This window comes from Oncorhynchus gorbuscha, linkage group LG26 (assembly GCF_021184085.1).
Source record: "Oncorhynchus gorbuscha isolate QuinsamMale2020 ecotype Even-year linkage group LG26, OgorEven_v1.0, whole genome shotgun sequence".
Taxonomy (NCBI): domain Eukaryota; kingdom Metazoa; phylum Chordata; class Actinopteri; order Salmoniformes; family Salmonidae; genus Oncorhynchus; species Oncorhynchus gorbuscha.
Window position 1 is genome coordinate 4,254,595 of NC_060198.1, and position 25,871 is coordinate 4,280,465.

At 43.8% G+C, this 25,871-nt stretch overlaps 1 protein-coding gene across 2 annotated transcripts; it reads left to right on the plus strand.

Annotated features, from left to right (window-relative positions):
• Positions 1-570: 570 nt before the first annotated feature.
• LOC124015615 (MICAL-like protein 1) lies at positions 571-25,145 on the plus strand. 2 transcript variants are annotated; one of them, XM_046330973.1, is made up of 16 exons: positions 571-1,599; positions 7,971-8,019; positions 10,306-10,447; positions 10,806-10,906; positions 13,192-13,346; positions 13,613-14,568; positions 14,697-14,769; positions 14,964-15,397; positions 15,842-16,170; positions 16,355-16,492; positions 16,786-16,912; positions 23,203-23,293; positions 23,387-23,460; positions 23,695-23,809; positions 23,929-23,975; positions 24,114-25,145. In XM_046330973.1, the coding sequence occupies exons 1-16, from the start codon at positions 1,445-1,447 to the stop codon at positions 24,260-24,262; spliced, it is 3,135 nt and encodes a 1,044-aa protein (XP_046186929.1). In that variant the 5' UTR covers positions 571-1,444; the 3' UTR covers positions 24,263-25,145. The 2 variants fall into 2 exon arrangements, with proteins under 2 accessions (XP_046186929.1, XP_046186928.1); XM_046330972.1 differs by having other exon boundaries at positions 572-1,599; positions 15,800-16,170.
• Positions 25,146-25,871: the final 726 nt, after the last annotated feature.

The window sequence follows — 25,871 nt, forward strand, 5'->3', positions numbered from 1 at the left end:
CACACCCAGTAGGCTAAAGCCTTCTGGCTGTTGCCCATGGTCTATTTATATGTTTTTTTAATGACTCATATACCTGATCCTTCTCTGCCTCCACAAAGTGTGTTCTCAACCCTCAACCATTGATGACAAGCCTGTGCACTAACCTGCTCCTAATAGCACAGAAACTGGAAACATAAACAGCAATATGCAGTTAGAGTTGCACGTATACGTCTATTAAACTCCACAGAGAGGTTTTTTATTTATTTTACCTTTATTTAACCAGGCAAGTCAGTTAAGAACACATTCTTATTTTCAATGACGGCCTGGGGACAGTGGGTTAACTGCCTGTTCAGGGGCAGAACGAGAGATTTGTACCTTGTCAGCTCGGGGGTTTGAACTCGCAACCTTCCGGTTACTAGTCCAACGCTCTAACCACTAGGTGGAGAGACCAACAACATCTTACATAAACGTTGTCAATTTGTGAGTTTGTGTCGCTGTCAACAGCAGACTGTGTGTGTCCTGTAATTATAGTGGCCAAAAAAGTTGTCAAAAAAAGTATTTAACTGCTCCCTCTAGCGGAGTAACGTTGTTGAATTCGTTTCTCCGCTAGAGAAATGAATTCGTTTCATTTCAACAGCAGGCAGCCGAAGCAAGGCTTGGCAGAATGGTCGGCTGCTTTGATTCCAAATAATTTTTCATTATACATTTAATGAACCATCATCGCAATCCAAACACAACTGTGCGTTTGATACATTTATCTTCTGTTTTGGCGTCAAGAAGAGTGAACGAGAAAGAAAAAGCGCCTTGTTCTGGAGTCTGACCGGTATAACGACACAGATGGGACTGCACCATATAACAAGCAACGACGTTTCCCATTTAAAGTTTTGGATGAATGCTTCAACATAAGGATTGTAACTGAGTTCACACGAATACGGGACGTGTTTCATATTATGTTTTGACACGTTTCAGGTCAATGTGTTTTCCCAAGTGAAAACATGGCTCGTTAGCTTCAGCTAGCTAACTCGCTAAAAGGCTAACTGCATCAGTCTGAAGCAAGGGTTGAGATGTTCGTCTAAATTTGGACCGAAGCTAGCTAATCCAGGTAGCTAGCTAGCCACTGACAACGTTTCTGTGACAAGCTGTCAAACCCATTGTATGTAGGATTATTTGTATATGGTGATTATTGATTGTGCGTGTTGGGAAAACTAGCAGATCGAAACTTTGATCACATTTGCTGGCGGAGTTGTGGAAACCAATGTTTAATTGACATCGCAAAGTTAGCCTGCTCGCTACCAACGTGACTCCACTATCCTCGACCAGTCAATGGAATTCCGAATGAGTCATTTCGGGTGTTGTCCTCCAAAATCCGAAAAGCAGGAGGACAGCTTCTAGAATCCCTACAAAAGCTGATTTCTCATCCCGCTACTCGTGGGATGAGACTTATATTGAAAGGAATAAAATCTGAATGTTTTCAAACATGGGGTCTTTAAAAGCACTTCAAGAATGGTGTCGGATACAATGCGAGAGTTACAACGATGTAGACATCAAGAACATGTCGTCGTCTTTCCGGGATGGCTTGGCATTTTGTGCCATAATCCACCGATATAGACCGGATTTGATGTAAGTATTTAGTTAGTTTCAATAAACTTTCGCCACTTCTTCCAATGCCTAAAAAATGTGATGTTGTCCCTCTGAAACAATAAATATTTAGAAACATAACACGCCAGCGACAAAGAGTGGGTTTATTTAACACATCAGGGCAAAATTCTAAAATAATGGAACAATTTGCTCCAAAATACGATCACTAAGTACAATGTTTCAACGTGCTGTTACAATGTAACAACTGTTAACAACAGAACTAACGTTATCTGGGTGCTGAACTTCGATACCGTAATGCGTGACTGCTGATTTCACTGTAATCTAATCCTTGCAGAACACCCGAGTGTGTTCCTGGTCAAACTCTAGGCTAAATTAACTGATCTAGTTCTTGCTTTAGTTAAATAAATAAAAATCTAGCCTGTAACTAATAATAAGATAATGGGGTGGCAAGTTAGTGCTCTCAGCCAGAGCCAGACCACCTTCAGAATGATGTAGCCAGGGAACTAAGTTTGTCTTCACCTTCACAGAACTGTGGAACGGAAACCTTTTGAACTTGATCAAGATCATGTCACTTCAACATGACACTAAATATAGGGAGGATGTGCCCTCTAGCCTGTGTTGCTGTTTATCATTTTGGCACCAGTGTTTGTGTGCACAAAGCTATGTTTTGCTAACCTTCATTGCCTTTCGCCACAACAATCAGTGTTCCACCAACAACGTTGTTGTGAGCTATTTACAGCCAGCAAACCTAGGCTTGACTTGTAATCCAGGCGTCATTGCAGAGACTGTTTCTAAGCAGCGTTAGAAAGGGGGAAACCAAGGGTAAGCCAAGTGTGCTGTACGGTATCTAATGTGGGTTGACGGGTCTGGCCCTGTCTGTAACAACACACCCCTTTTCCTGTGTGGGACTCGCACACACTGCAGTCGCAGAACAAGGGCACAGTTAGGCCACAAACTAACTGCATTAAAATGATTGCGATGATGGGTTGCAAGGATCAGGAAGATGGTAAATAGAACTGCCTTGGCTGAGAGTAGGAGTGAGCAAACGATGATGAGTTGCAAGGAGGAGGAAGATGGTAAATAGAACTGCCTTGGCTGAGAGTAGGAGTGAGCAAACGATGATGAGTTGCAAGGAGGAGGAAGATGGTAAATAGAACTGTGGTCCTTCTGTAGCTCAGTTGGTAGAGCATGGCGCTTGTAACGCCAGGGTAGTGGGTTCGATCCCCGGGACCACCCATACGTAGAATGTATGCACACATGACTGTAAGTTGCTTTGGATAAAAGCGTCTGCTAAATGGCATATATTATAGAACTGCCTTGGCTGAGAGTAGGAGTGAGCAAATTATGATGAGTTGCAAGGAGGAGGAAGATGGTAAATAGAACTGCCTTGGCTGAGAGTAGGAGTGAGCAAATTATGATGAGTTGCAAGGAGGAGGAAGATGGTAAATAGAACTGCCTTGGCTGAGAGTAGGAGTGAGCAAATTATGATGAGTTGCAAGGAGGATGAAGATGGTAAATATAACTGCCTTGGCTGAGAGTAGGAGTGAGCAAACGATGATGAGTTGCAAGGATGAGGAAGATGGTAAATAGAACTGCCTTGGCTGAGAGTAGGAGTGAGCAAACGATGATGGGCTGCAAGGAGGAGGAAGATGGTAAATAGAACTGCCTTGGCTGAGAGTAGGAGTGAGCAAATTATGATGAGTTGCAAGGAGGAGGAAGATGGTAAATAGAACTGCCTTGGCTGAGAGTAGGAGTGAGCAAATTATGATGAGTTGCAAGGAGGATGAAGATGGTAAATATAACTGCCTTGGCTGAGAGTAGGAGTGAGCAAACGATGATGAGTTGCAAGGAGGAGGAAGATGGTAAATAGAACTGCCTTGGCTGAGAGTAGGAGTGAGCAAACAATGATGAGTTGCAAGGAGGAGGAAGATGGTAAATAGAACTGCCTTGGCTGAGAGTAGGAGTGAGCAAAAAGTTGCAAGGAGGATGATGAGTTGCAAGGAGGATGAAGATGGTAAATATAACTGCCTTGGCTGAGTAGTAGGATGATGAGCAAACTGCCTTGGCGATGATGGGCTGCAAGGAGGAGGAAGATGGTAAATAGAACTGCCTTGGCTGATGATGGGCTGCAAGGAGGAGGAAGATGGTAAATAGAACTGCCTTGGCAAATGAGCAAATGATGATGAGTTGCAAGGAGGAGGAAGATGGTAAATAGAACTGCCTTGGCTGAGAGTAGGAGTGAGCAAACGATGATGCCTCCCATTCAATACAGTACAGATGATTCGGGTACAACTATGCACCTCGTACTGTAACTCTGCTGTGTAAAGGAATGTCTTATTACTGTACAGCAGATGTCACATGTTCTGTGTCCATGTCCTTCATTCAACGTGTGTGAAAACCAAGCGTGCGTGACCTGCATGCAGGATCTCATACACACTGCACCAGTACTACCCACGGCACCTAACCTGGCTCGTGTGTGTGACAGGACATGAGATCACACGACGTGACCTAAGCCTTCAACTACTACATACAGTAGAAAGGGAGTGAGTGAGTGCAAATGACACCAGATATGTTACAGTACATCTTCCTCTATGGGTCAAAGGCTGAAGATCCAGCTCTACCTCTGTCTCCTGAGCTCAGAGCTATTTGGCCAGGCAGCCTCATCAGCCAACCAGCAGCGCTGCGGTGGCCTGGCCTCTCTGTGACTGTCCTCAGTCTGATCCAGACAGACAGGCCGTCAGGGTAATCTGCAGCAAGGGGCCTCTTCCTGCCAACCTGCATTTAGCTCTCATGCTACTCTCGCCAGCCGATGTACAGTCCTGCACAGTGATGCTACTCCAGTTCTTATCACTGACAGCGTTCAGCACGCCACTGTACTATACAAATGGCTTATCTGACAGAAACCTAGTAATGTCATTCAGGATCAGACCGGGTCCAGTTCTCTCTGACTGAAACCTAGTAATGTCATTCAGGATCAGACCGGGTCCAGATCTCTCTTGACTGAAGTGGCTTTTGGTTCAGGGTGAATAAGCAAGGTGATTAAACAGAAGCTATAAGCTTGACCAAGGTTGGGTAGATGCAACTGGTATTATTTCCTCAGTACCAACAATAAGCCTTATTCAGTAGATCCATCGATGGGTTCAGACAGATTGGCCCATATCAGTTATTATTCTGTCACTATTGACCTCAGTTTCATGTGATTTCGGGGGGCCAGACGACGGTCTCCTCATGTCAGACGTGTTTTGTTTGATCTGTCATTCTCCCCTGCACATGACGCTAGTGGCCTCCGTATTATCTCTCTTTTCCCCTTTTGTGTACTTCACTTCCCGTTTCCACCCTGACACGGTGTTCTCTACCTCTGTGTTTCTCAGTTGAACCTTTCTGACGGGTTGAGGTCAGTTTTCTCCCACACCGTGCAGCTCACCCACCCAGACGGTTCAACGTGTCTCCTCTTTTCTCTTTATACTGTCCATGCAGCAACATCACCACCAAATATGCTGAGGACATTTGACTACATGCTGTGTTTTGTTGTTAACCACCAGAGCATGTAGCTTAAAGCAGACCATGTAGCTTGTTGGCAGCGACACCAAGTCCACTCACACACAGTACAGGACTTAATGGTGAGGATGGTTGACACACCGGTGGCGATGGCAGGCCCCTCATCGAAAATCAGCTCGTGAGCAGGGCAGCAATACTTGTTGGATTAGGTTCTCAGTGCTTCCATGTCATGGTCTGCAGTGTTTCTCCCCCCAAAAATGTGCAATGCTTGCAGAAGGAGTGGGTTAAGTCGGTCTGGAACTGTTGGCAGAGTGAAAAATGTGCTATTTTTCCAGTAAATTTCTTGCAATTCTATACATTTTTCCATGGAGCCGAGAGAACATTTTGCAGTGTGAAAATGAATTTCCTTCAATTATACACATTTTGAAATGGCTGATTCTGTGTTCTTATGCCCAAACATTCTAACAAAATCAATCAGGGCCCCATGTACCCTAACCCTGTGTGCCCCATCACTGATCCAGCCATGCCAAAAATACCCTCATCTATTGTTAGTAGGATTTTTGTTTCTCCCTGACTGTTTAGCTTTGATTGATTTCTTGTTCTCAAAGATTATATTCTATAAAAAAGTGATAGGTCAATTATTTTCTACATTTTTGTTGTTGTGGCCACAACAGTTTAGCTGCTGCTAAATGAGTACAGGGGAAGCATTGCTCTGTTCTGTTCTGTCGAAGCATTGCTCTGTTCTGGTCTGTCGAAGCATTGCTCTGTTCTGGTCTGTCGAAGCATTGCTCTGTTCTGGTCTGTCGAAGCATTGCTCTGTTCTGGTCTGTCGAAGCATTGCTCTGTTCTGTTCTGGTCTGTCGAAGCATTGCTCTGATCTGTTCTGGTCTGTCGAAGCATTGCTCTGTTCTGTTCTGGTCTGTCGAAGCATTGCTCTGATCTGGTCTGTCGAAGCATTGCTCTGTTCTGGTCTGTCGAAGCATTGCTTTGTTCTGGTCTGTCGAAGCATTGCTCTGTTCTGTTCTGTCGAAGCATTGCTCTGTTCTGTTCTGGTCTGTCGAAGCATTGCTCTGATCTGGTCTGTCGAAGCATTGCTCTGATCTGGTCTGTCGAAGCATTGCTCTGTTCTGGTCTGTCGAAGCATTGCTCTGTTCTGGCCTGTCGAAGCATTGCTCTGTTCTGTTCTGGTCTGTCGAAGCATTGCTCTGATCTGGTCTGTCGAAGCATTGCTCTGTTCTGGTCTGTCGAAGCATTGCTCTGTTCTGTTCTGGCCTGTGGAAGCATTGCTCTGATCTGGTCTGTCGAAGCATTGCTCTGTTCTGTTCTGTCGAAGCATTGCTTTGTTCTGGTCTGTCAGGCTGTCAACTGTTGAAGCACTGAGGGGCACCACTCCAGAGACTCCAGTGTTACTCAAGGAGGATTTGTCAGTGGCAGTTGCTGCACTTTGCACAACTTTGAGTAATAGCAGACTGGGCTGTAGCATTAGCGCTTTAGCACCCGTAGGCCTACAGCAGAGTGGCAGTGTGTGTGACGTAGCGCTAGGTCAGGACGGCTAGGCTAAGTGCATTTGGGGCCATGGGAGTCAGATTAGGGGGAGAACAGAGCTCACTTTGTGCTATGGGCTGCCTCATACCAGTCTGTTGGCTGGCTGTGCTATAGGCAATCTAATACTAGTTTATTGGCTGGCTGTGCTATAGGCAGTCTCATACTAGTCTGTGGGCTGGCTGTGCTATAGGCAGTTTCATACTAGTCTGTGGGTTGGCTATGCTATAGGCAGTCTCATACCAGTCTGTGGGCTGGCTGTGCTGGTGAGGTTTCCTGTATCCAGACTGATAACCAACAGGTTGGTGTTTTTTCTATTTCTCTTATTTAACAGAGCAGAGACTTTGCGTACAAAAGCAACTCTCAAAGGTTCTAGGGTGCGTCCCAAATCCCACCCTATTCCCTACATAGTGCACGACTTTTGATCAGGGCCCATAGAGCTCTGGTCAAAAGTAGTGCTCTACATAGTTCCATTTGAGACACAGACCCAATTTTACAGCAGGATGTTAACTGGTGGGAACATGAGGTTTAGTTCCGTGCTCCAGGCCCAGTCAACCAGCCACCTACTCATTACTGCTGTGTTGAGCCAACCTGCTGTCCTTTCATCACAGTGGGGTTCACCCATAAAACACTGTTGATGTTGATGGGTGCTGTGGCCCCATTCTCAGTGAAATATAGAGGTAACTGGTTGTGTATGGCCAAACACTGTCTGTCGTTCTGTTCGGACCCTGATGTTGTTTGATGGGCCGTCACTCAAGACTTTTCAGATCAAACCGACTAACCCCCCCCCCGATAGTTAGGCCTGTCATTACTTAGATGCACTAATCAAAAATCGCTCTGCCATTTCCTGGTTGCTAAAATTCTAATAGTTAGCCTAATTTCAGTTTGTGTGACTAAACAAACAGTCATTGTGTAGAGAATCATTGTACCATCTAAACCACTTTGAAAAATATTTTCCATAACCCAAAATATTGTATTTTCAGCTGTTTGAAGCTGGTGTACAAAACCCAAAGTAAAAGACGCAAAAACAAAACTTCAGAACGGAAGCATAGAAATAGCACTTATAGAACATATCTACCACTTCTTAGACCTGCTTTCAATGGGAATAAATCTATAACTGATCTATAACTCAAATTTCTATGTGAATTTGGTCGGGTTGCCCAAAAAGTGACATATTATAGCTTTAATATACTATATGGATTATTTCTGGTCTGGTTAGATGCTCACCTTTTTACCTAACAATAACAGTGTGATCTCTCATAATTTGACCGTAGTCTTGTGATTGTATCTATGATTTAGAGTAGGTTATTTGTTTAGATTTGAAATGTTGTCTTTTTCCCCTGTCATTCTAGAGACTTTGACTCCCTCTCCAAAGAGAATGTCTACGAGAACAACCGTCTGGTGAGTCACTAGAACACCTATCACTTCTCCACACACGCAGACACACTCTAAAAGCCTTGGTCTAGATGTAATGGTTAGTTGTGAACCAGCTAGTGACTTCATGTTGCCGAATACTGTAATTAGCTGTGACAAGTCAGTCATGGTCGTTACTCTGGTTCCCTTCTCTGTGTCTGTGGTAGGGTGTGTATTGGGTGAGTTCTGTAATGCTAGGATACAGTGTAACCAGGTGTAGGCCTACTAGTGTCTATGAGAGGGTGAGTGTTGTTTTGGAAGGTAATAGAGATGAGTAACAGATGTCACGTGGGTGAGACTGTGGAGCAGTGTCTGCAGTTAGTTAGTCAGCTAACTATCATACATTTTAATCTGTCTGTCTTTCTGTGTCTCTGTCTGTCTTTCTGTGTCTCTGTCTTTCTGTGTCTCTGTTTGCAGAGCGCATAGTTGTTTATTGGTTCCTGCCGGAGCCTGACATGTGAAGGGGAGAGGGAAGGAGAGAAGGGGGGAGGGAAGGAGAGAAGGGGGGAGGGAAGGAGAGAAGGGGGGAGCGAGAGCAAGCAAATGAGGACAGGAAAGAAAGATGGAACAGTTCACCAAAGGGAGGATATGAAAAATAAATAGTCCTCTGCTATAGGTTTGTTTGTAGCAATCATTTAAATAACAAAGCCACATATTTGTTTATCAACAACTGCAAAGGTGCCAAAATAACATTGCCCTGAGGTTGAGTAGGGTTTGGTTAGCCTACTTATAGCAATCCTCAAACTGAGCTTGAGTGTTGTCTACTGAATGATACTAGTTACATTTCTTTCCAATTATCAGCAAGCATGTCAGATATCTGTGAACATTTGCAGTGTTTCACTGTAGCTACAGCATTAGCCTGAGTGAGCCCGAGACAGCCTAATCCTGAACCCAAACACGCAGCATGTCAGATATCTGTGAACATTTGCAGTGTTTCACTGTAGCTACAGCATTAGCCTGAGTGAGCCCGAGACAGCCTAATCCTGAACCCAAACACGCAGCATGTCAGATATCTGTGAACATTTGCAGTGTTTCACTGCAGCTACAGCATTAGCCTGAGTGAGCCCGAGACAGCCTAATCCTGAACCCAAACACGCAGCATGTCAGATATCTGTGAACATTTGCAGTGTTTCACTGTAGCTACAGCATTAGCCTGAACGAGACCAATCCTGAACCCAAACACGCAGCATGTCAGATATCTGTGAACATTTGCAACTAGCCTGAGTGTTTGAGCTACAGCGAGTGAGCCCGAGACAGCCTAAAGCAGCATGTCAGATATCTGTGAACATTTGCAGTGTTTCACTGTAGCTACAGCATTAGCCTGAGTGAGTCCGAGACAGCCTAATCCTGATTAACTGTGAACATTTGCAGTGTTTCACTGTTACAGCATTAGCCTGAGTGAGCCCGAGACCAATCACTCAGATATCTGTGAACATTTGCAGTGTAGATTTCAGTTGTTGAACCCAAACACCCCTGCGTTTGTTTACCATTGTTTCTCAGACTTATCTGACTCCTGATAATCCTTCAAGGTTTTAGTCATCATGGGACGTTCTGTTTCGAGTTAATTGCCAGAGTTGATCCTGCTGCTGGGACAGCATTCAGCTCGACTACTGTCTGCAAGCTGTCGTTGTTTTGACTGATATTACATTTGATGAATATGTCTGTTTTTCACATGCAAAAACAGCCCCCGTTCACTGGTTTGTTTAAATGTACACCGTTTGTAACAGTTTGTTTACATGTACACAGTTTGTTTACATGTACACATTTTGTTTACATGTACACAGTTTGTTTACATGTACACAGTTTGTTTACATGTACACAGTTTTGCATCAGTAACCCGTTTACTGAACAGCTGCCAAGTGATTGTATTATCCCCAGTGTTTTGTAACCTGATCAGCTCTGAGTCCCAAATGGCACCCATTCCTTACATAGTGCACTACTTTTGACCCGAGCCAAATGGACCCTGGTCAAAGTAGTGCACTATATAGAGAATAGGGTACCATTTGGGGCAGAGAACTATTAAGGCCTTCATTTTCTCAGTGGAATTTTTCATTAGGCAGATGGTTATCCAACCAACAGTATTCTGGCAGGCTGTAGCATTTAATTATGACCAAATAACACAGAGGTTTTTGAAGCAGGGGGTCAAGTATCAAAGTGTACACAGGCGCACACACACACACACACACACACGATAAAATAACTGATGTCTGTTTTCACATTGTCTTTCTCCATTCTTTCTCTCCCCCTCCCTCCTTCCCCCCCTCCCTCCTCTAGGCGTTTGAGGTGGCGGAGGAGGAGCTGGGAATCCCTGCTCTGCTGGACCCAGAGGACATGGTGTCCATGAAAGTGCCTGACAGGCTGAGCATCATCACCTATGTCTCCCAGTACTACAACTTCTTCACCAACAAGTCCCATGGTGAGTAGTACAGCTCTTACTATTTGTCAGAAAGGCATATTTATTGTACATATTATAGTTCTATCTGAATGTTCCACAACGATCACTTACTTGACCGGTGGTCCAGTACTCCTGGGCCTTTAGTACACAGCTGTAACCTAAACGCTTCGCTGGCTGGATGAGAAGTGGTCCTGTGTTATTAGATGCGACAGTATCACTGACAGGCCATCACTGAGTCACTACTATACCATTGAATTTGTAACTGGTCTCTCAAAAGGCCCTCTGGGTTTTATAGTGCTCTGACGCAAAGGAAAATATCTACAGTTAGCCAATGCATGAACTCAATTAGAAATGGACTGATACCATCTCCCTCCTGTAGCCAACCCCCCCTGCTTGAAGAGGTCCAGTGGTACAGGCCACATTGAGCCGGCCCAGAAGAGACCGGTGGCCCCTCTGGAAGACAAAGTGGTTGAGCCCGAGGTAAGGGCTACGATGGTATCGGGAATCAGATGATGCATGAATACATGTGGTAAAGAGGTCAATGAAATGCGACCAAAACAATGGAATTGCCATGGAAACGCGTAGGGGAAAGGTCCTGAATCTCCTCATTGCGCCGCAGCAATATTAGCCGACATTTAGGCTATTGTTTATATGTGTTGCTAGCTTCCAACCAGAACATTAAGTTAGCTAAGTCCGACAACACAATCAAACAGACTATACTGCTACAAGTAGTGAATGGCGTTACAAACAGACCATACTAAACAAGTTACATCTCTTACCTGTGTTGAAATGTTTTCCACACACGTTTATATAGCTACGTGTAGCCTACTTGAACACCGGCTCCCCACAATTCCCCGCTGTCCGACGCCGAATAGCCTGAAGCTAAAGGGCTCTTCTCACAGTCTCTATTTCCCAACGTGGGAGCACTGCGAACCGTAGGTCGGGATTTCTGACCTGGTGTATGTTATTTCTGTATAACAAAACTCCACGACAAAGTAGCGTCTTTTACACTGGGGGTCAATGGGAAATAATGTTTTCCTTGTTATTACGTGGATATCGACTTGTAATATGCAGATATTCTGGATTTACGGATTGTGTGTATGATGTCATTCACGCGATTCTAATTCTAAGCCTTATTAATTTAAAGTAATGGCTGAATGGACCCCAGGAAGAGTAGCTGCTGCTTCTGCAACAGCTAATGGGGATCCTAATAAAATACCTAAAATACGACATTGATTGAACTTTTATTGTACATGCATGATAACTAGAACTAATTCATTGTATTTGTTTAACATAACAGGGAAACTATTTGTGCTGGTATTTTGGCATTGGACAAGACCCGGACAATCACTCAAAGCGTGTTCTATAAAACATTGACTGTCACTGTCACAGTATCAGGTGTCAATGCTAACGTGTCAGATGCATGAATGGATTGTTGTCTGTCTATGGCACTCGTTGGTGTCGTATGGTAGAGGTTGGGTACTCGTTGGTGTGACCGTATGGTAGAGGTTGGGTACTCGTTGGTGTGACCGTATGGTAGAGGTTGGGTACTCGTTGGTGTGACCGTATGGTAGAGGTTGGGTACTGACCGTATGGTAGAGGTTGGGTTGGTGTGACCGTATGGTAGAGGTTGGGTACTCGTTGGTGTGACCGTATGGTAGAGGTTGGGTACTCGTTGGTGTGACCGTATGGTAGAGGTTGGGTACTCGTTGGTGTGACAGTATGGTAGAGGTTGGGTACTCGTTGGTGTGACCGTATGGTAGAGGTTGGGTACTCGTTGGTGTGACCGTATGGTAGAGGTTGGGTACTCGTTGGTGTGACCGTATGGTAGAGGTTGGGTGTTTCTATAGAAGTCACGTTGTCCGTTACATCAACACGGTACGGGATTGAGTAATTCTATTGACTAAATACATGTTAGTCTAAACTTCTAGGATAGGCCATCTCAAAAAGATGTCCTATAAGAGAGTATTGATGTGGACTATATCCTATAAGTTTAGCCTCCATTGTTTTTCTTTTAAAGATAGCCTTTGTATCCTGTCTCTCCCCTTCTTCCGCATGCCCTTTCTTCTACTTCCTCCCACCGTCCCCCCATACCGGCCTCCTCCCTTCTTCCCCCTCTTTAGACAGAAATCCACTCCTCCTCTTCCTCCTCTTCTTCCTCTTCTTCTTCCTGGCCTCTGAACTCCTCCCCTCTCTCTGGTCCTGAGCCTAGACAGTAGGATGGGCGGGGGGGTGGGGGGCTAGGGGGATCAAAACCGTTAGGTCAGTCATTTTGAACTTTAACCTCTGTACATAGTTAGTGTCTATTTAACACTTGTTTTATACTACTAATGTTGTGTGCCAAGTTTGAACACTTGCTGCTAACCCTTTGACTTTTAACTCAACCTAAAAACACCTGCTAGAGTTTCTTACATCACTAGTACTAGTGTTCTACTAGACTTTCCTTGCTAATCAGCGGCTGGTTTGGAACGTTACTACTTTTCCACTTAATACATATCACTTTTTAATATCAAGACAATGTTTTTCAGCGATTATAAAATACATGTAGCTAGTTAAGGCAATGACTCTAAGCCGAGGAGGCGATGGAAATATAATAGACTGGTTGTAGCTAGATAAGCAGAATGAATCCTCCACATCCTCGATCCTGACTCCATGTTTGATCTCCCCCCACCTCCCTCCCCCCTATCCTCTCCATTTCCCCCATCCCACACCCCTCCACCTGCGTCCCTCACCCCCTGGCCACCTGCCTGCCACACCTGTGCTAGCTGAGCCTACCTGGTCCGATGGGTACGGACGGAGGGGTACAGGCGGGGGTGAAGCGTAGCACCCTCAGCAGCAGCTGCGCCGCCTGCCAGAGGCACGTCCACTTGGTGCAGAGGTTCCTGGTCGACGGCAAGCTCTACCACCGCAACTGTTTCAGGTGAACACCCGTTCAGTTACTGCATATCTGGTCTGCACAGCTACTACAACATACTGCTGAGTCTGTTTACTGTATAATGATAAAACACTGCTATTCCAGTGACTCAAAACAGACCGTTTATATCCTCTGTTGACATGTATTTCCAGAGTTTAGAGAGATTCAACTTATTTTTTACAAGTGTTTAAACAATGTGCTTACCACAGGGTTTGTCAGAGCCTATGTCAGACTATAGTCTGAATGTTGCCTCCTGCTCTGCTCTCTCTCAGGTGTAGGGAGTGTAGCAGCACTCTGCTGCCTGGGTCCTACAAGCTAGGAAACGAGGTCGGCTCCCTGGTCTGCACGCATCACTTTGCCAGGTCTGCCTTAGCCAATCAGAATGGCCGACCAGACCTAAGCAAGCGACCGACAATGGTTCCATCCGTCAGGATTGGTCGACCCATGCTGCCTCAAACTTCTCCTCCTTCTGGGAGGGACCAGGCGGCAAAGACTCCGCCAGCAAAAGAGACTCCGCCCCAAGAGACGCCACCAAAAGAGACTCCGCCCCAAGAGACGCCACCAAAAGAGACTCCGCCCCAAGAGACGCCACCAAAAGAGACTCCGCCCCAAGAGACGCCACCAAAAGAGACTCCGCCCCAAGAGACGCCACCAAAAGAGACTCCGCCCCAAGAGACGCCACCAAAAGAGACTCCGCCCCAAGAGACGCCGCCACAAAAAGAGACGCCGCCACAAAAAGAGACGCCGCCACAAAATGAGATGCCACAAAAAGACACTCCGCCACAAAATGAGACGCCACAAAGTGAGACGCCACCAAAAGACACTCCACCACAAAAAGAGACTCCTCCCCAAGAGGGCGTCACCAATGAGGATTACACCCCCACACCAACCAATGACTCTGACTCTACACCATGTCCTATCTCAACGACAAAAACAGACTCTTTGAAAACAGAGAATGAGAGGGAAGACGGTGCAGGAGAAAGAGAGGTCAAACCTCCACCCTCCGTTCCTCCCAACCCTTTCGATGACATCGAGGAGGAGGGGGAGGAGACTCCGACAACAGCCAAAGTCACAGCCAATGGGGTTATCCCTTCTACACCTGTCAGTCATCTAGGACTAGGGGACAGTAAGCCAGTCCCCATCCCTCGCCGCTTGTCACAGCCCTCCCCTCCACCTCGTCCCGCCCCCAGGGTCCGCCCACCCCGCGTTGACAACCTTGCGGTCAATGGTAAGTGGTCGATTAAGGTGATTGACAGCTGAAATAAGTTAGTGCTATTTGCTACTGTAGATCCTCAATTGAACTGTGAACTCCATCCTAATATAAAATATATGAAACCTCTTGATTTTGACTCTCAGGTGATCGTGGTGAACACAGGAGATGTCCTCCTCCAGCTCCCAGACCTCGAGAAAGATCCCACTCCCCTGGAAGGTTCAGTATACTGACTAACCTATCTTTACTAGTCGACACTGATTGGACTACTTCATCTGTTTCTCTCCCAGTCTCTGTCCAGCAGTATTTGTGTGTTAATGCATGTTGATGTTTTCATGCACTCATCTGTCTTTGTTGTTTTGTCGCCCCCCTCCCTTTCTGTTTCTGTCTCCCCCACTCATCCTGTCTCTCAGCTCCAGTCTCTCGAGCGACGCCCCCAAACCCCCTAACCCGCCCTGGCTGGCCCTCGTCCAATCCCAAGAACCCAAGAAGAAACCAGCACCTCCCCCTCCCCCTGGAGTGGTCACACCCCCACACACTGGTTCATTATCTTCTCTAAAAGGGGAGGGCTCCAGACCACCCACGCCCCCTGCACCCGCCAACCCCTTCGATGAGGACGAAGAGGAGGCGGGGTCAGGGGAGGGGTCAGTAGGAAGTTTGGTTTCTCCCACTGTGGTGGTGAGTCATCCATGGTACAGCATCTCCCAGGCTGCAGATGCTGCGGCTGACCCAGACACGCCCCCCATTGGGGGTATTTCCTCCCGCTCTGCAAGCCCCAATGGCTTCAGGTGCAAGAAACGCCCGGCGCCCCCAAAGCCTGTTCCAAAGGCCCCCGGCTCTAACTCAGGTCAGTGGGCCTTGATGGCAACAGGATATACCCACAGGGGGTACTTGAGAAGACTTATCAGACCATAGACTGCCTGGTAAAATGTACTTCAGGGGTCCTCTGGGCAGAGCAAAATTCAGTTGGTGGTACAGTAACCAAAAAAGGTTGTGAACCACTGGGTTAGAGCATTGGACGAGTTGTATCCACTTCACCTCAAATCATGTCGATCATGTGTCTTGTATGTCCTGCACAGCGCTCTGGTTTTGTTCTAATTTTGAAAGTTACCATTCGATGTGTATACATGGATGTTCACAATGTTTTTCTCTCCATCCTCCTCCCATCCAACTCTACTTTGTTTTCCATTTCAACTTCTGCTCCTTTTTTTCTGTTTTCTGATATCACTTCATCCCTCTATTTCTTCAGCCCTTCCTCACTCCCAGCCCTCCTCTTCCTCTCCCTCTCCAGCTATTAGCATAGAGAGCCTATCCTCTGCCTCCGACCATAGCTCCTCCCACCCAGCTTCCCTAGGGGGTGGGGCCACAGGCGATCAGGACAACCCTTTCACCAAGAGCGTATCAGAGCCCTCCATCTGTGGGCCCTGTGGTGGTTTCACCCCCTCCATCTCAGCCAATCGCCTCACTCCGAGCCCCTCCCCTCCTCCCCAGCCAGCCAATCCTAGCTCGGCTCCGGCCACTCCGCAGAGCAATCGGAGCGCCAGGCCCCCGCCACCAAGACCTCCAACGACACCCAGCCCCCTGGCAGCATCAAGTGCTATCCCAGTTCCACACCCCAAGGTAAGGGATTCTGGACCTTTCATTTTTTTTACCATGTAAAAAATACATGAACTGCACTAACTTCCACGAACCTTTTAATGATACAAGATATTCAATGTAATGAGCTTTATACCTAACTAACAGATACTCTGATAATGATTTAATACCTTGACATTCATCTCTGTCTTCTTCTCTCTACTTCCAGCGGACTTGTAAGGAAAACCCTTTCAACAGGAAAGCCTCTCCCTCCCCCGTTTCCTCCCCTAAAACCAGACCCCCTAGAGGCCCTCGCCCCGCCCGGCCCCCCGCCCCTGGACACGGCTTCCCCCTCATCAAACGCAAGGTGAGATTGTGAGGACACCACAGTCCGCTAAAGTTTAATTCAAAGAGTCACTCGAGGATTCAGCATCAGACAGTCCGAGTCTGTTATTTTAATGGAATGTGTTGACAAGCCAGCAACAGTCTACTATTACTGCTATTACCATAGGCAACGGTATTGGTTATAGTTTGACTAGTGGCACTAATGTTTTCAAAGGAACAACTCAATCTGGATGTAAATCATGTGAACTGTACCATATTGTATTTTTTTAAAGATTGCAGTGCTAGTGTGTTTTGTGATGTGTGTGTGTTGTCCAGGTGCAGTCAGACCAGTACATCCCAGCTGAGGACATCCATGGAGAGATGGGAGAGCTGGAGAAACAGCTGGATGAGCTGGAGCAGAGAGGTGTGGCTTTGGAGAGAAAACTACGTGATAACCCCAATGGTAAAACTATCATATTAACCTCTCAAGACTAGTCTTATGATATAGGGAGGTTGCGTGGTCCCAGATTAAGCCTACCCCTGGACTAAGAAGCATGTTCAGTTGAGAGTCTCTATAAAAATGTTTGGTCCAAATCAAATGTTATTGGTCACAGACACATGTTTAGCAGATGTTATTGCGGGTGTAGCGAAATGCTTGTTGAAAATCCTGAGGCTGCATTCTCAGTTCAATAGTAAATAGTTTCATCTTCAGGTCAATAGTCTAATAGTCAGGTCAATAGTCAGGTCAATAGTCTAATAGTCAGGTCAATAGTCAGGTCAATAGTCTAATAGTCCGGTCAATAGTCTAATAGTCCGGTCAATAGTCTAATAGTCAGGTCAATAGTCTAATAGTCAGGTCAATAGTCTAATAGTCAGGTCAATAGTCTAATAGTCAGGTCAATAGTTTAATAGTTAAGTCAGGTCAATAGTCTAATAGTCAGGTCAATAGTTCAATAGTCAGGTCAATAGTCCGGTCAATAGTCTAATAGTCAGGTCAATAGTTCAATAGTCAGGTCAATAGTCCGGTCAATAGTCTAATAGTCAGGTCAATAGTCTAATAGTCAGGTCAATAGTCTAATAGTTAGGTCAATAGTCTAAAAGTCAGGTCAATAGTCTTAATAGTTAGGTCAATAGTCTAATAGTCAGGTCAATAGTCTAAAATTCAGGTCAATAGTTTAATAGTTAAGTCAGGTCAATAGTCTAATAGTCAGGTCAATAGTCCAATAGTCAGGTCAATAGTCCGGTCAATAGTCTAATAGTCAGGTCAATAGTCTAATAGTCAGGTCAATAGTCTAATAGTCAGGTCAATAGTCCAATAGTCAGGTCAATAGTCAGGTCAATAGTCAGGTCAATAGTCTAATAGTCAGGTCAATAGTCTAATAGTTAGGTCAATAGTCTAAAAGTCAGGTCAATAGTCTTAATAGTTAGGTCAATAGTCTAAAAGTCAGGTCAATAGTCTAAAAGTCAGGTCAATAGTCTTAATAGTTAGGTCAATAGTCTAAAAGTCAGGTCAATAGTCTAAAAGTCAGGTCAATAGTCTTAATAGTTAGGTCAATAGTCTAAAAGTCAGGTCAATAGTCTTAATAGTTAGGTCAATAGTCTAAAAGTCAGGTCAATAGTCTTAATAGTTAGGTCGATAGTCTAAAAGTCAGGTCAATAGTCTTAATAGTTTAAAAGTCAGGTCAATAGTCTTAATAGTTAGGTCAATAGTCTAAAAGTCAGGTCAATAGTCTTAATAGTTAGGTCAATAGTCTTAAAAGTCAGGTCAATAGTCTTAATAGTCAGGTCAATAGTCTTAATAGTCAGGTCAATAGTCTAATAGTCAGGTCAATAGTCTAAAAATCAGGTCAATAGTCTTAATAGTTAGGTCAATAGTCTTAATAGTTAGGTCAATAGTCTAAAAGTCAGGTCAATAGTCTAAAAGTCAGGTCAATAGTCTAAAAGTCAGGTCAATAGTCTAAAAGTCAGGTCAATAAGTCTAAAAGTCAGGTCAATAAGTCTAAAAGTCAGGTCAATAGTCTAAAAGTCAGGTCAATAGTCTTAATAGTTAGGTCAATAGTCTAAAAGTCAGGTCAATAGTCTTAATAGTTAGGTCGATAGTCTAATAGTCAGGTCAATAGTCAGGTCAATAGTCAGGTCAATAGTCAGGTCAATAGTCCAATAGTCAGGTCAATAGTCTAATAGTCAGGTCAATAGTCTAATAGTCAGGTCAATAGTCTAATAGTCAGGTCAATAGTCTAATAGTCAGGTCAATTTACCAATAGTCAGGTCAATAGTCAGGTCAATAGTCAGGGCAATAGTCAGGGCAATAGTCTAATAGTCAGGTCAATAGTCCAATAGTCAGGTCAATAGTCCAATAGTCAGGTCAATAGTCCAATAGTCAGGTCAATAGTCCAATAGTCAGGTCAATAGTCCAATAGTCAGGTTAATAGTCCAATAGTCAGGTCAATAGTCCAATAGTCAGGTCAATAGTCCAGTAGTCAGGTCAATAGTCAGGTCAATAGTCAGGTCAATAGTCCGGTCAATAGTCTTAATAGTTAGGTCAATAGTCTTAAAAGTCAGGTCAATAGTCTTAATAGTCAGGTCCAGAGTCTTAATAGTCAGGGCAATAGTCTTAATAGTCAGGGCAACAGTCTTAATAGTCAGGTCAATAGTCTTAATAGTCAGGTCAATAGTCTTAATAGTCAGGGCAATAGTCTTAAAAGTCAGGGCAATAGTCTTAATAGTCAGGTCAATAGTCTTAATAGTCAGGGCAATAGTCTTAATAGTCAGGTCAATAGTCTAAAAGTCAGGTCAATAGTCTAATAGTCAGGTCAATAGTCTAAAAGTCAGGTCAATAGTCTAAAAGTCAGGTCAATAGTCTTAATAGTCAGGTCAATAGGGGCGGCAGCATAGCCTAGTGGTTAGAGCGTTGGACTAGTAACCGGAAGGTTGTGAGTTCAAACCCCCGAGCTGACAAGGTACAAATCTGTCGTTCTGCCCCTGAACAGGCAGTTAACCCACTGTTCCTAGGCCGTCATTGAAAATAAGAATATGTTCTTAACTGACTTGCCTGGTTAAATAAAGGTAAAAATTTTAAAAATTAAAAAATTAAAATAGTCTAATAGTCCGGTCAATAGTCTAATAGTCCGGTCAATAGTCTAATAGTCCGGTCAATAGTCTAATAGTCCGGTCAATAGTCTAAAAGTCAGGTCAATAGTCAGGTCAATAGTCTAATAGTCAGGTCAATAGTCTAATAGTCCGGTCAATAGTCTAATAGTCCGGTCAATAGTCTAAAAGTCAGGTCAATAGTCAGGTCAATAGTCTAATAGTCCGGTCAATAGTCTAAATCCGGTCAATAGTCTAATAGTCGGTCAATAGTCAGGTCAATAGTCCGGTCAATAGTCTAATAGTCCGGTCAATAGTCTAAAAGTCAGGTCAATAGTCAGGTCAATAGTCTAATAGTCGGTCAATAGTCAATAGTCCGGTCAATAGTCTAATAGTCCGGTCAAATAAAAGTCAGGTCAATAGTCAGGTCAATAGTCTAATAGTCAGGTCAATAGTCTAAAAGTCAGGTCAATAGTCTAATAGTCAGGTCAATAGTCTAATAGTCAGGTCAATAGTCTAATAGTCAGGTCAATAGTCTAATAATGTCAGGTCAATAGTCTAATAGTCAGGTCAATAGTCTAATAGTTAGGTCAATAGTCTAAAAGTCAGGTCAATAGTCTTAATAGTCAGGTCAATAGTCTAATAGTCAGGGTCAATAGTCAATAATAGTCAGGTCTAATAGTCAGGTCAATAGTCCAATAGTAGGTCAAGGTCAATAGTCAGGTCAATAGTCAGGTCAATAGTCTAATAGTCAGGTCAATAGTCCAATAGTCAGGTCAATAGTCAGGTCAATAGTCAGGTCAATAGTCAATAGTCTAATAGTTAGGTCAATATAAAAGTCAGGTCAATAGTCTTAATAGTTAGGTCAATAGTCAATAGTCAGGTCAATAGTCTAAAAGTCAGGTCAATAGTCTTAATAGTCAGGTCAATAGTCTAATAGTCAGGTCAATAGTCTAAAAGTCAGGTCAATAGTCTTAATAGTTAGGTCAATAGTCTAAAAGTCAGGTCAATAGTCTTAATAGTTAGGTCAATAGTCTAAAAGTCAGGTCAATAGTCTTAATAGTAATAGTCAGGTCAATAGTCTAATAGTTAGTCAGGTCAATAGTCTTAATAGTTTAAAAGTCAGGTCAATAGTCTTAATAGTTAGGTCAATAGTCTAAAAGTCAGGTCAATAGTCTTAATAGTTAGGTCAATAGTCTTAAAAGTCAGGTCAATAGTCTTAATAGTCAGGTCAATAGTCTTAATAGTCAGGTCAATAGTCTAATAGTCAGGTCAATAGTCTAAAAATCAGGTCAATAGTCTTAATAGTTAGGTCAATAGTCTTAATAGTTAGGTCAATAGTCTAAAAGTCAGGTCAATAGTCTAAAAGTCAGGTCAATAGTCTAAAAGTCAGGTCAATAGTCTAAAAGTCAGGTCAATAAGTCTAAAAGTCAGGTCAATAAGTCTAAAAGTCAGGTCAATAGTCTAAAAGTCAGGTCAATAGTCTTAATAGTTAGGTCAATAGTCTAAAAGTCAGGTCAATAGTCTTAATAGTTAGGTCGATAGTCTAATAGTCAGGTCAATAGTCAGGTCAATAGTCAGGTCAATAGTCAGGTCAATAGTCCAATAGTCAGGTCAATAGTCTAATAGTCAGGTCAATAGTCTAATAGTCAGGTCAATAGTCTAATAGTCAGGTCAATAGTCTAATAGTCAGGTCAATTTACCAATAGTCAGGTCAATAGTCAGGTCAATAGTCAGGGCAATAGTCAGGGCAATAGTCTAATAGTCAGGTCAATAGTCCAATAGTCAGGTCAATAGTCCAATAGTCAGGTCAATAGTCCAATAGTCAGGTCAATAGTCCAATAGTCAGGTCAATAGTCCAATAGTCAGGTTAATAGTCCAATAGTCAGGTCAATAGTCCAATAGTCAGGTCAATAGTCCAGTAGTCAGGTCAATAGTCAGGTCAATAGTCAGGTCAATAGTCCGGTCAATAGTCTTAATAGTTAGGTCAATAGTCTTAAAAGTCAGGTCAATAGTCTTAATAGTCAGGTCCAGAGTCTTAATAGTCAGGGCAATAGTCTTAATAGTCAGGGCAACAGTCTTAATAGTCAGGTCAATAGTCTTAATAGTCAGGTCAATAGTCTTAATAGTCAGGGCAATAGTCTTAAAAGTCAGGGCAATAGTCTAATAGTCAGGTCAATAGTCTTAATAGTCAGGGCAATAGTCTTAATAGTCAGGTCAATAGTCTAAAAGTCAGGTCAATAGTCTAATAGTCAGGTCAATAGTCTAAAAGTCAGGTCAATAGTCTAAAAGTCAGGTCAATAGTCTTAATAGTCAGGTCAATAGGGGCGGCAGCATAGCCTAGTGGTTAGAGCGTTGGACTAGTAACCGGAAGGTTGTGAGTTCAAACCCCCGAGCTGACAAGGTACAAATCTGTCGTTCTGCCCCTGAACAGGCAGTTAACCCACTGTTCCTAGGCCGTCATTGAAAATAAGAATATGTTCTTAACTGACTTGCCTGGTTAAATAAAGGTAAAAATTTTAAAAATTAAAAAATTAAAATAGTCTAATAGTCCGGTCAATAGTCTAATAGTCCGGTCAATAGTCTAATAGTCCGGTCAATAGTCTAATAGTCCGGTCAATAGTCTAAAAGTCAGGTCAATAGTCAGGTCAATAGTCTAATAGTCAGGTCAATAGTCTAATAGTCCGGTCAATAGTCTAATAGTCCGGTCAATAGTCTAAAAGTCAGGTCAATAGTCAGGTCAATAGTCTAATAGTCCGGTCAATAGTCTAATAGTCCGGTCAATAGTCTAATAGTCCGGTCAATAGTCTAAAAGTCAGGTCAATAGTCCGGTCAATAGTCTAATAGTCCGGTCAATAGTCTAAAAGTCAGGTCAATAGTCAGGTCAATAGTCTAATAGTCCGGTCAATAGTCTAATAGTCCGGTCAATAGTCTAATAGTCCGGTCAATAGTCTAAAAGTCAGGTCAATAGTCCGGTCAATAGTCTAATAGTCAGGTCAATAGTCTAAAAGTCAGGTCAATAGTCTAATAGTCAGGTCAATAGTCTAATAGTCAGGTCAATAGTCTAATAGTCAGGTCAATAGTCTAATAGTTATGTCAGGTCAATAGTCAGGTCAATAGTCTAATAGTCAGGTCAATAGTCTAATAGTCAGGTCAATAGTTTAATAGTTATGTCAGGTCAATAGTCTAATAGTTATGTCAGGTCAATAGTCTAATAGTTATGTCAGGTCAATAGTCTAATAGTTATGTCAGGTCAATAGTTTAATAGTCAGGTCAATAGTCTAATAGTTATGTCAGGTCAATAGTCTAATAGTTATGTCAGGTCAATAGTCTAATAGTCAGGTCAATAGTCTAATAGTTATGTCAGGTCAATAGTCTAATAGTCAGGTCAATAGTCTAATAGTCAGGTCAATAGTCTAATAGTTATGTCAGGTCAATAGTCTAATAGTTATGTCAGGTCAATAGTCTAATAGTTATGTCAGGTCAATAGTCTAATAGTTATGTCAGGTCAATAGTCTAATAGTTATGTCAGGTCAATAGTCTAATAGTTATGTCAGGTCAATAGTCTAATAGTCAGATCAATAGTTTAATAGTCAGGTCAATAGTCCATAATTGTATCTATAATATAATATTATCCATATTCTCATGGTGGTGTTCCTGTTCTAGATGAGGAGGAGGAGACTTTGCTGGTGGACTGGTTCACTCTGATCCATGAGAAACACCTGCTGGTGCGCCGCGAGGCTGAGCTGGTCTACACGTACGTACCAGAGCCTCACCAGAGCCTGTGCTCATTGGTCCATTTAGCAGCTGTCTCTTTAAGATTCTCACACTATTTATTTCCTCTTGACAGGGCCAAGCAGCAGAACCTGGAGGAGAGGCAGGCTGATGTAGAGTATGAGCTGAGATGTCTTCTTAACAAGCCAGGTGTGTGATCTCACTTCCTGTTTGGGAATGACATCATAGAGCCACAAGGCCCTTGCAGCTACCCGGGATGGGAGGCTTGTTAACTAAAGTCCTGTTTCCATTACATTTTTCTTTCCTTCCTCTTTGTTGTTGGACTGAATTCACTGAAAAAACGGGGTCCAGAAAATAATCCACGTTTTAAGTCCCTGCGTTACTCTTCATTCATCCTCCCCTCTTAATCCCTCCATCTTGTAGAGAAAGACTGGAATGAGGAGGACAAGGGCAGGGAGCAGGAGCTGATGACAGAGCTGGTCACCGTCATCGAACAGCGGAACCAAATCATCAACAACATGGATCAGGACAGGCAGAGGTAATCAATCACCTATCATCTCCTGTCTCATGACAGAGCAGGGTGGACTAGTAGACTAGTAGGTGATCTGCAGTCGATGTCTGTTTTTTTTTGGTGATCTTACTGTGCTTCTCCAACAGGGAAGAGGAAGAGGATAAGCTGGTGGCGACCATGTTGAAGAGAAAAGGTAAGACGTGACAAAAGCTTCATGTTTTGTTAGAACTTTCCCTTTCATCTTTCTTTCCGCTCAAAGTATTCTCGCTTCTCGTCCATGTCTCCGTCTTCCCCCTCTCTCTCTTCTTTCTCCATCTCTCCCTTCCTCCAGACTTCCAGAAGGAGCCAGCAGCAGAGGGCGAGCAGCAACAGAAGAAGAAGAAGAAGTTCAAACCCATGAAGGTTCTGAAGAGGTTGAGTGTGAACCAAGGAAAAGGTGGCAGCCCACGCAAGGAGATGGCAGAGAAGGACAAGAGCTGAACAAGGGAGGTGGATGATGGATGGAAGAAAAGGAAGAGGGATACCATCCTTTACAGGGGGACAGATGGAAAGAGCAAGGAAACGGCAGATGAAAACAAAACACAGTGAGAAGGAAAAACAACCCAGGATTCTCACAACTATGTGAAAGACTGTAATGTGTGCAGCCTGCAATTCGCTCCTCCTTCCTCTTACTGTAGCATATCCTTCTAATCGCTCCTCCCTACCAGAGTATGTGAGCAGAGTTAAGCGGTTGGAAATCCGGCTCGTGCTGGCGATCCACCTCTTTTTCAACTGCTCCGCTAAAAAACCCTTCTGCGCTCGCAGGGGGAAAAAATGGCCGCTCCAAATTCGCTCCATTCATTAAAATCACAATTTAACCAACATCCATCTATTTTTGTGACTACCTTGACTTACCATTTGGTATTCAAGTAGTTGAATAAACAAATACGTTGGAATATGCCAAGCCTATTTTTTTTTTAGCATGTGCGTATGGTAAGTACAACATCATGCTTTCGGGATGCGTGTCTTTTCAGATTGCACGATTTGATTCTTTAGTTGTGGACGCTACATCGCCGCGATCCCTCTCTTGCTCTTGGTCCTCATCTTGTAAGTCACCGTGATTTAGCACCTGTGTGTTTTAGCAGTTTCTTAATGAAAATATTTAATGAACTCCATGACAGTAGCTAAAGTATGGGGCTATAGCAGCACACAAGTAGACTACAGATGCATGCTGGGCCGGGCATGCCCTGAGCTGGTGAAGTGAGCGCTACTGGAACGAAATTGGAGCGGGCGAGAAGGCCGACGCTCTAGCCTTAGAGAATCTCTCTCCAAGGCTCCAGTCAAATTGGGATCGCTCCACTCCGCTCACATACTCTGCTCCCTACCGTAGGATCCGCTCACATACTCCAGCTCTCGCTCCACTCCGCTCACATACTCTGCTCCCTCTGCTCGCTCCACCCCGCTCACATACTCTGCTCCCTCGCTCCACTCCGCTCACATACTCTGCTCCCTACCGTAGCTCCTCGCTCCACCCCGCTCACATACTCTGCTCCCTACCGTAGCCCCTTGCTCCACTCACATACTCTGCTCCCTACCGTAGCCCCTTGCTCCACTCCGCTCACATACTCTGCTCCCTACCGTAGCTCCCATGATGCTCTTTCAAATACAGCCACTCCAATGCGTTCTGTACTGTGTATATATTTGAAGTTGCCTTTGTGTGAAGAGAAAGTTAAGAGAACTCAACTGCTTTAAGACTAAAACCTTAAGAGACGTCTGAAGACTGAATTGAAGAGGAGATATATTTTCTGTAGATTTGCGGTTCATCGCAAAATGTGGTTCCTTCTGTCCCTTTTCATTATTACTTTGCACATTGTGACCCAGGCCTTTTTTTAAATCGGCTTTTAACAAAGATATAAATACTATGACTGCAGGTTTCTTACCATTCATCAGTCTCTTATCATGGTAGAATCTTTTTAACAATGTAGCAAACTATTAGTACCTACCAGTTGATATCAGTTGAACTGTTTTGGGAAAGTCTGCAAAATATGCAAATATTTTTAATTTATATATTTTACAATGCCTTTGTTTGTAAACGCTGTCTAATTCCATT

Coding starts and splice junctions, on each gene's coding strand:
- LOC124015615 (XM_046330972.1), top strand. CDS start 1,445: ATGTTTTCAAACATGGGGTCTTTAAAAGCACTTCAAGAATGGTGTCGG. Junction 16,493..16,785: donor TCCCCCTCATCAAACGCAAG/GTGAGATTGTGA, acceptor TGTGTTGTCCAG/GTGCAGTCAGACCAGTACAT. Junction 23,810..23,928: donor ATGGATCAGGACAGGCAGAG/GTAATCAATCAC, acceptor CTTCTCCAACAG/GGAAGAGGAAGAGGATAAGC.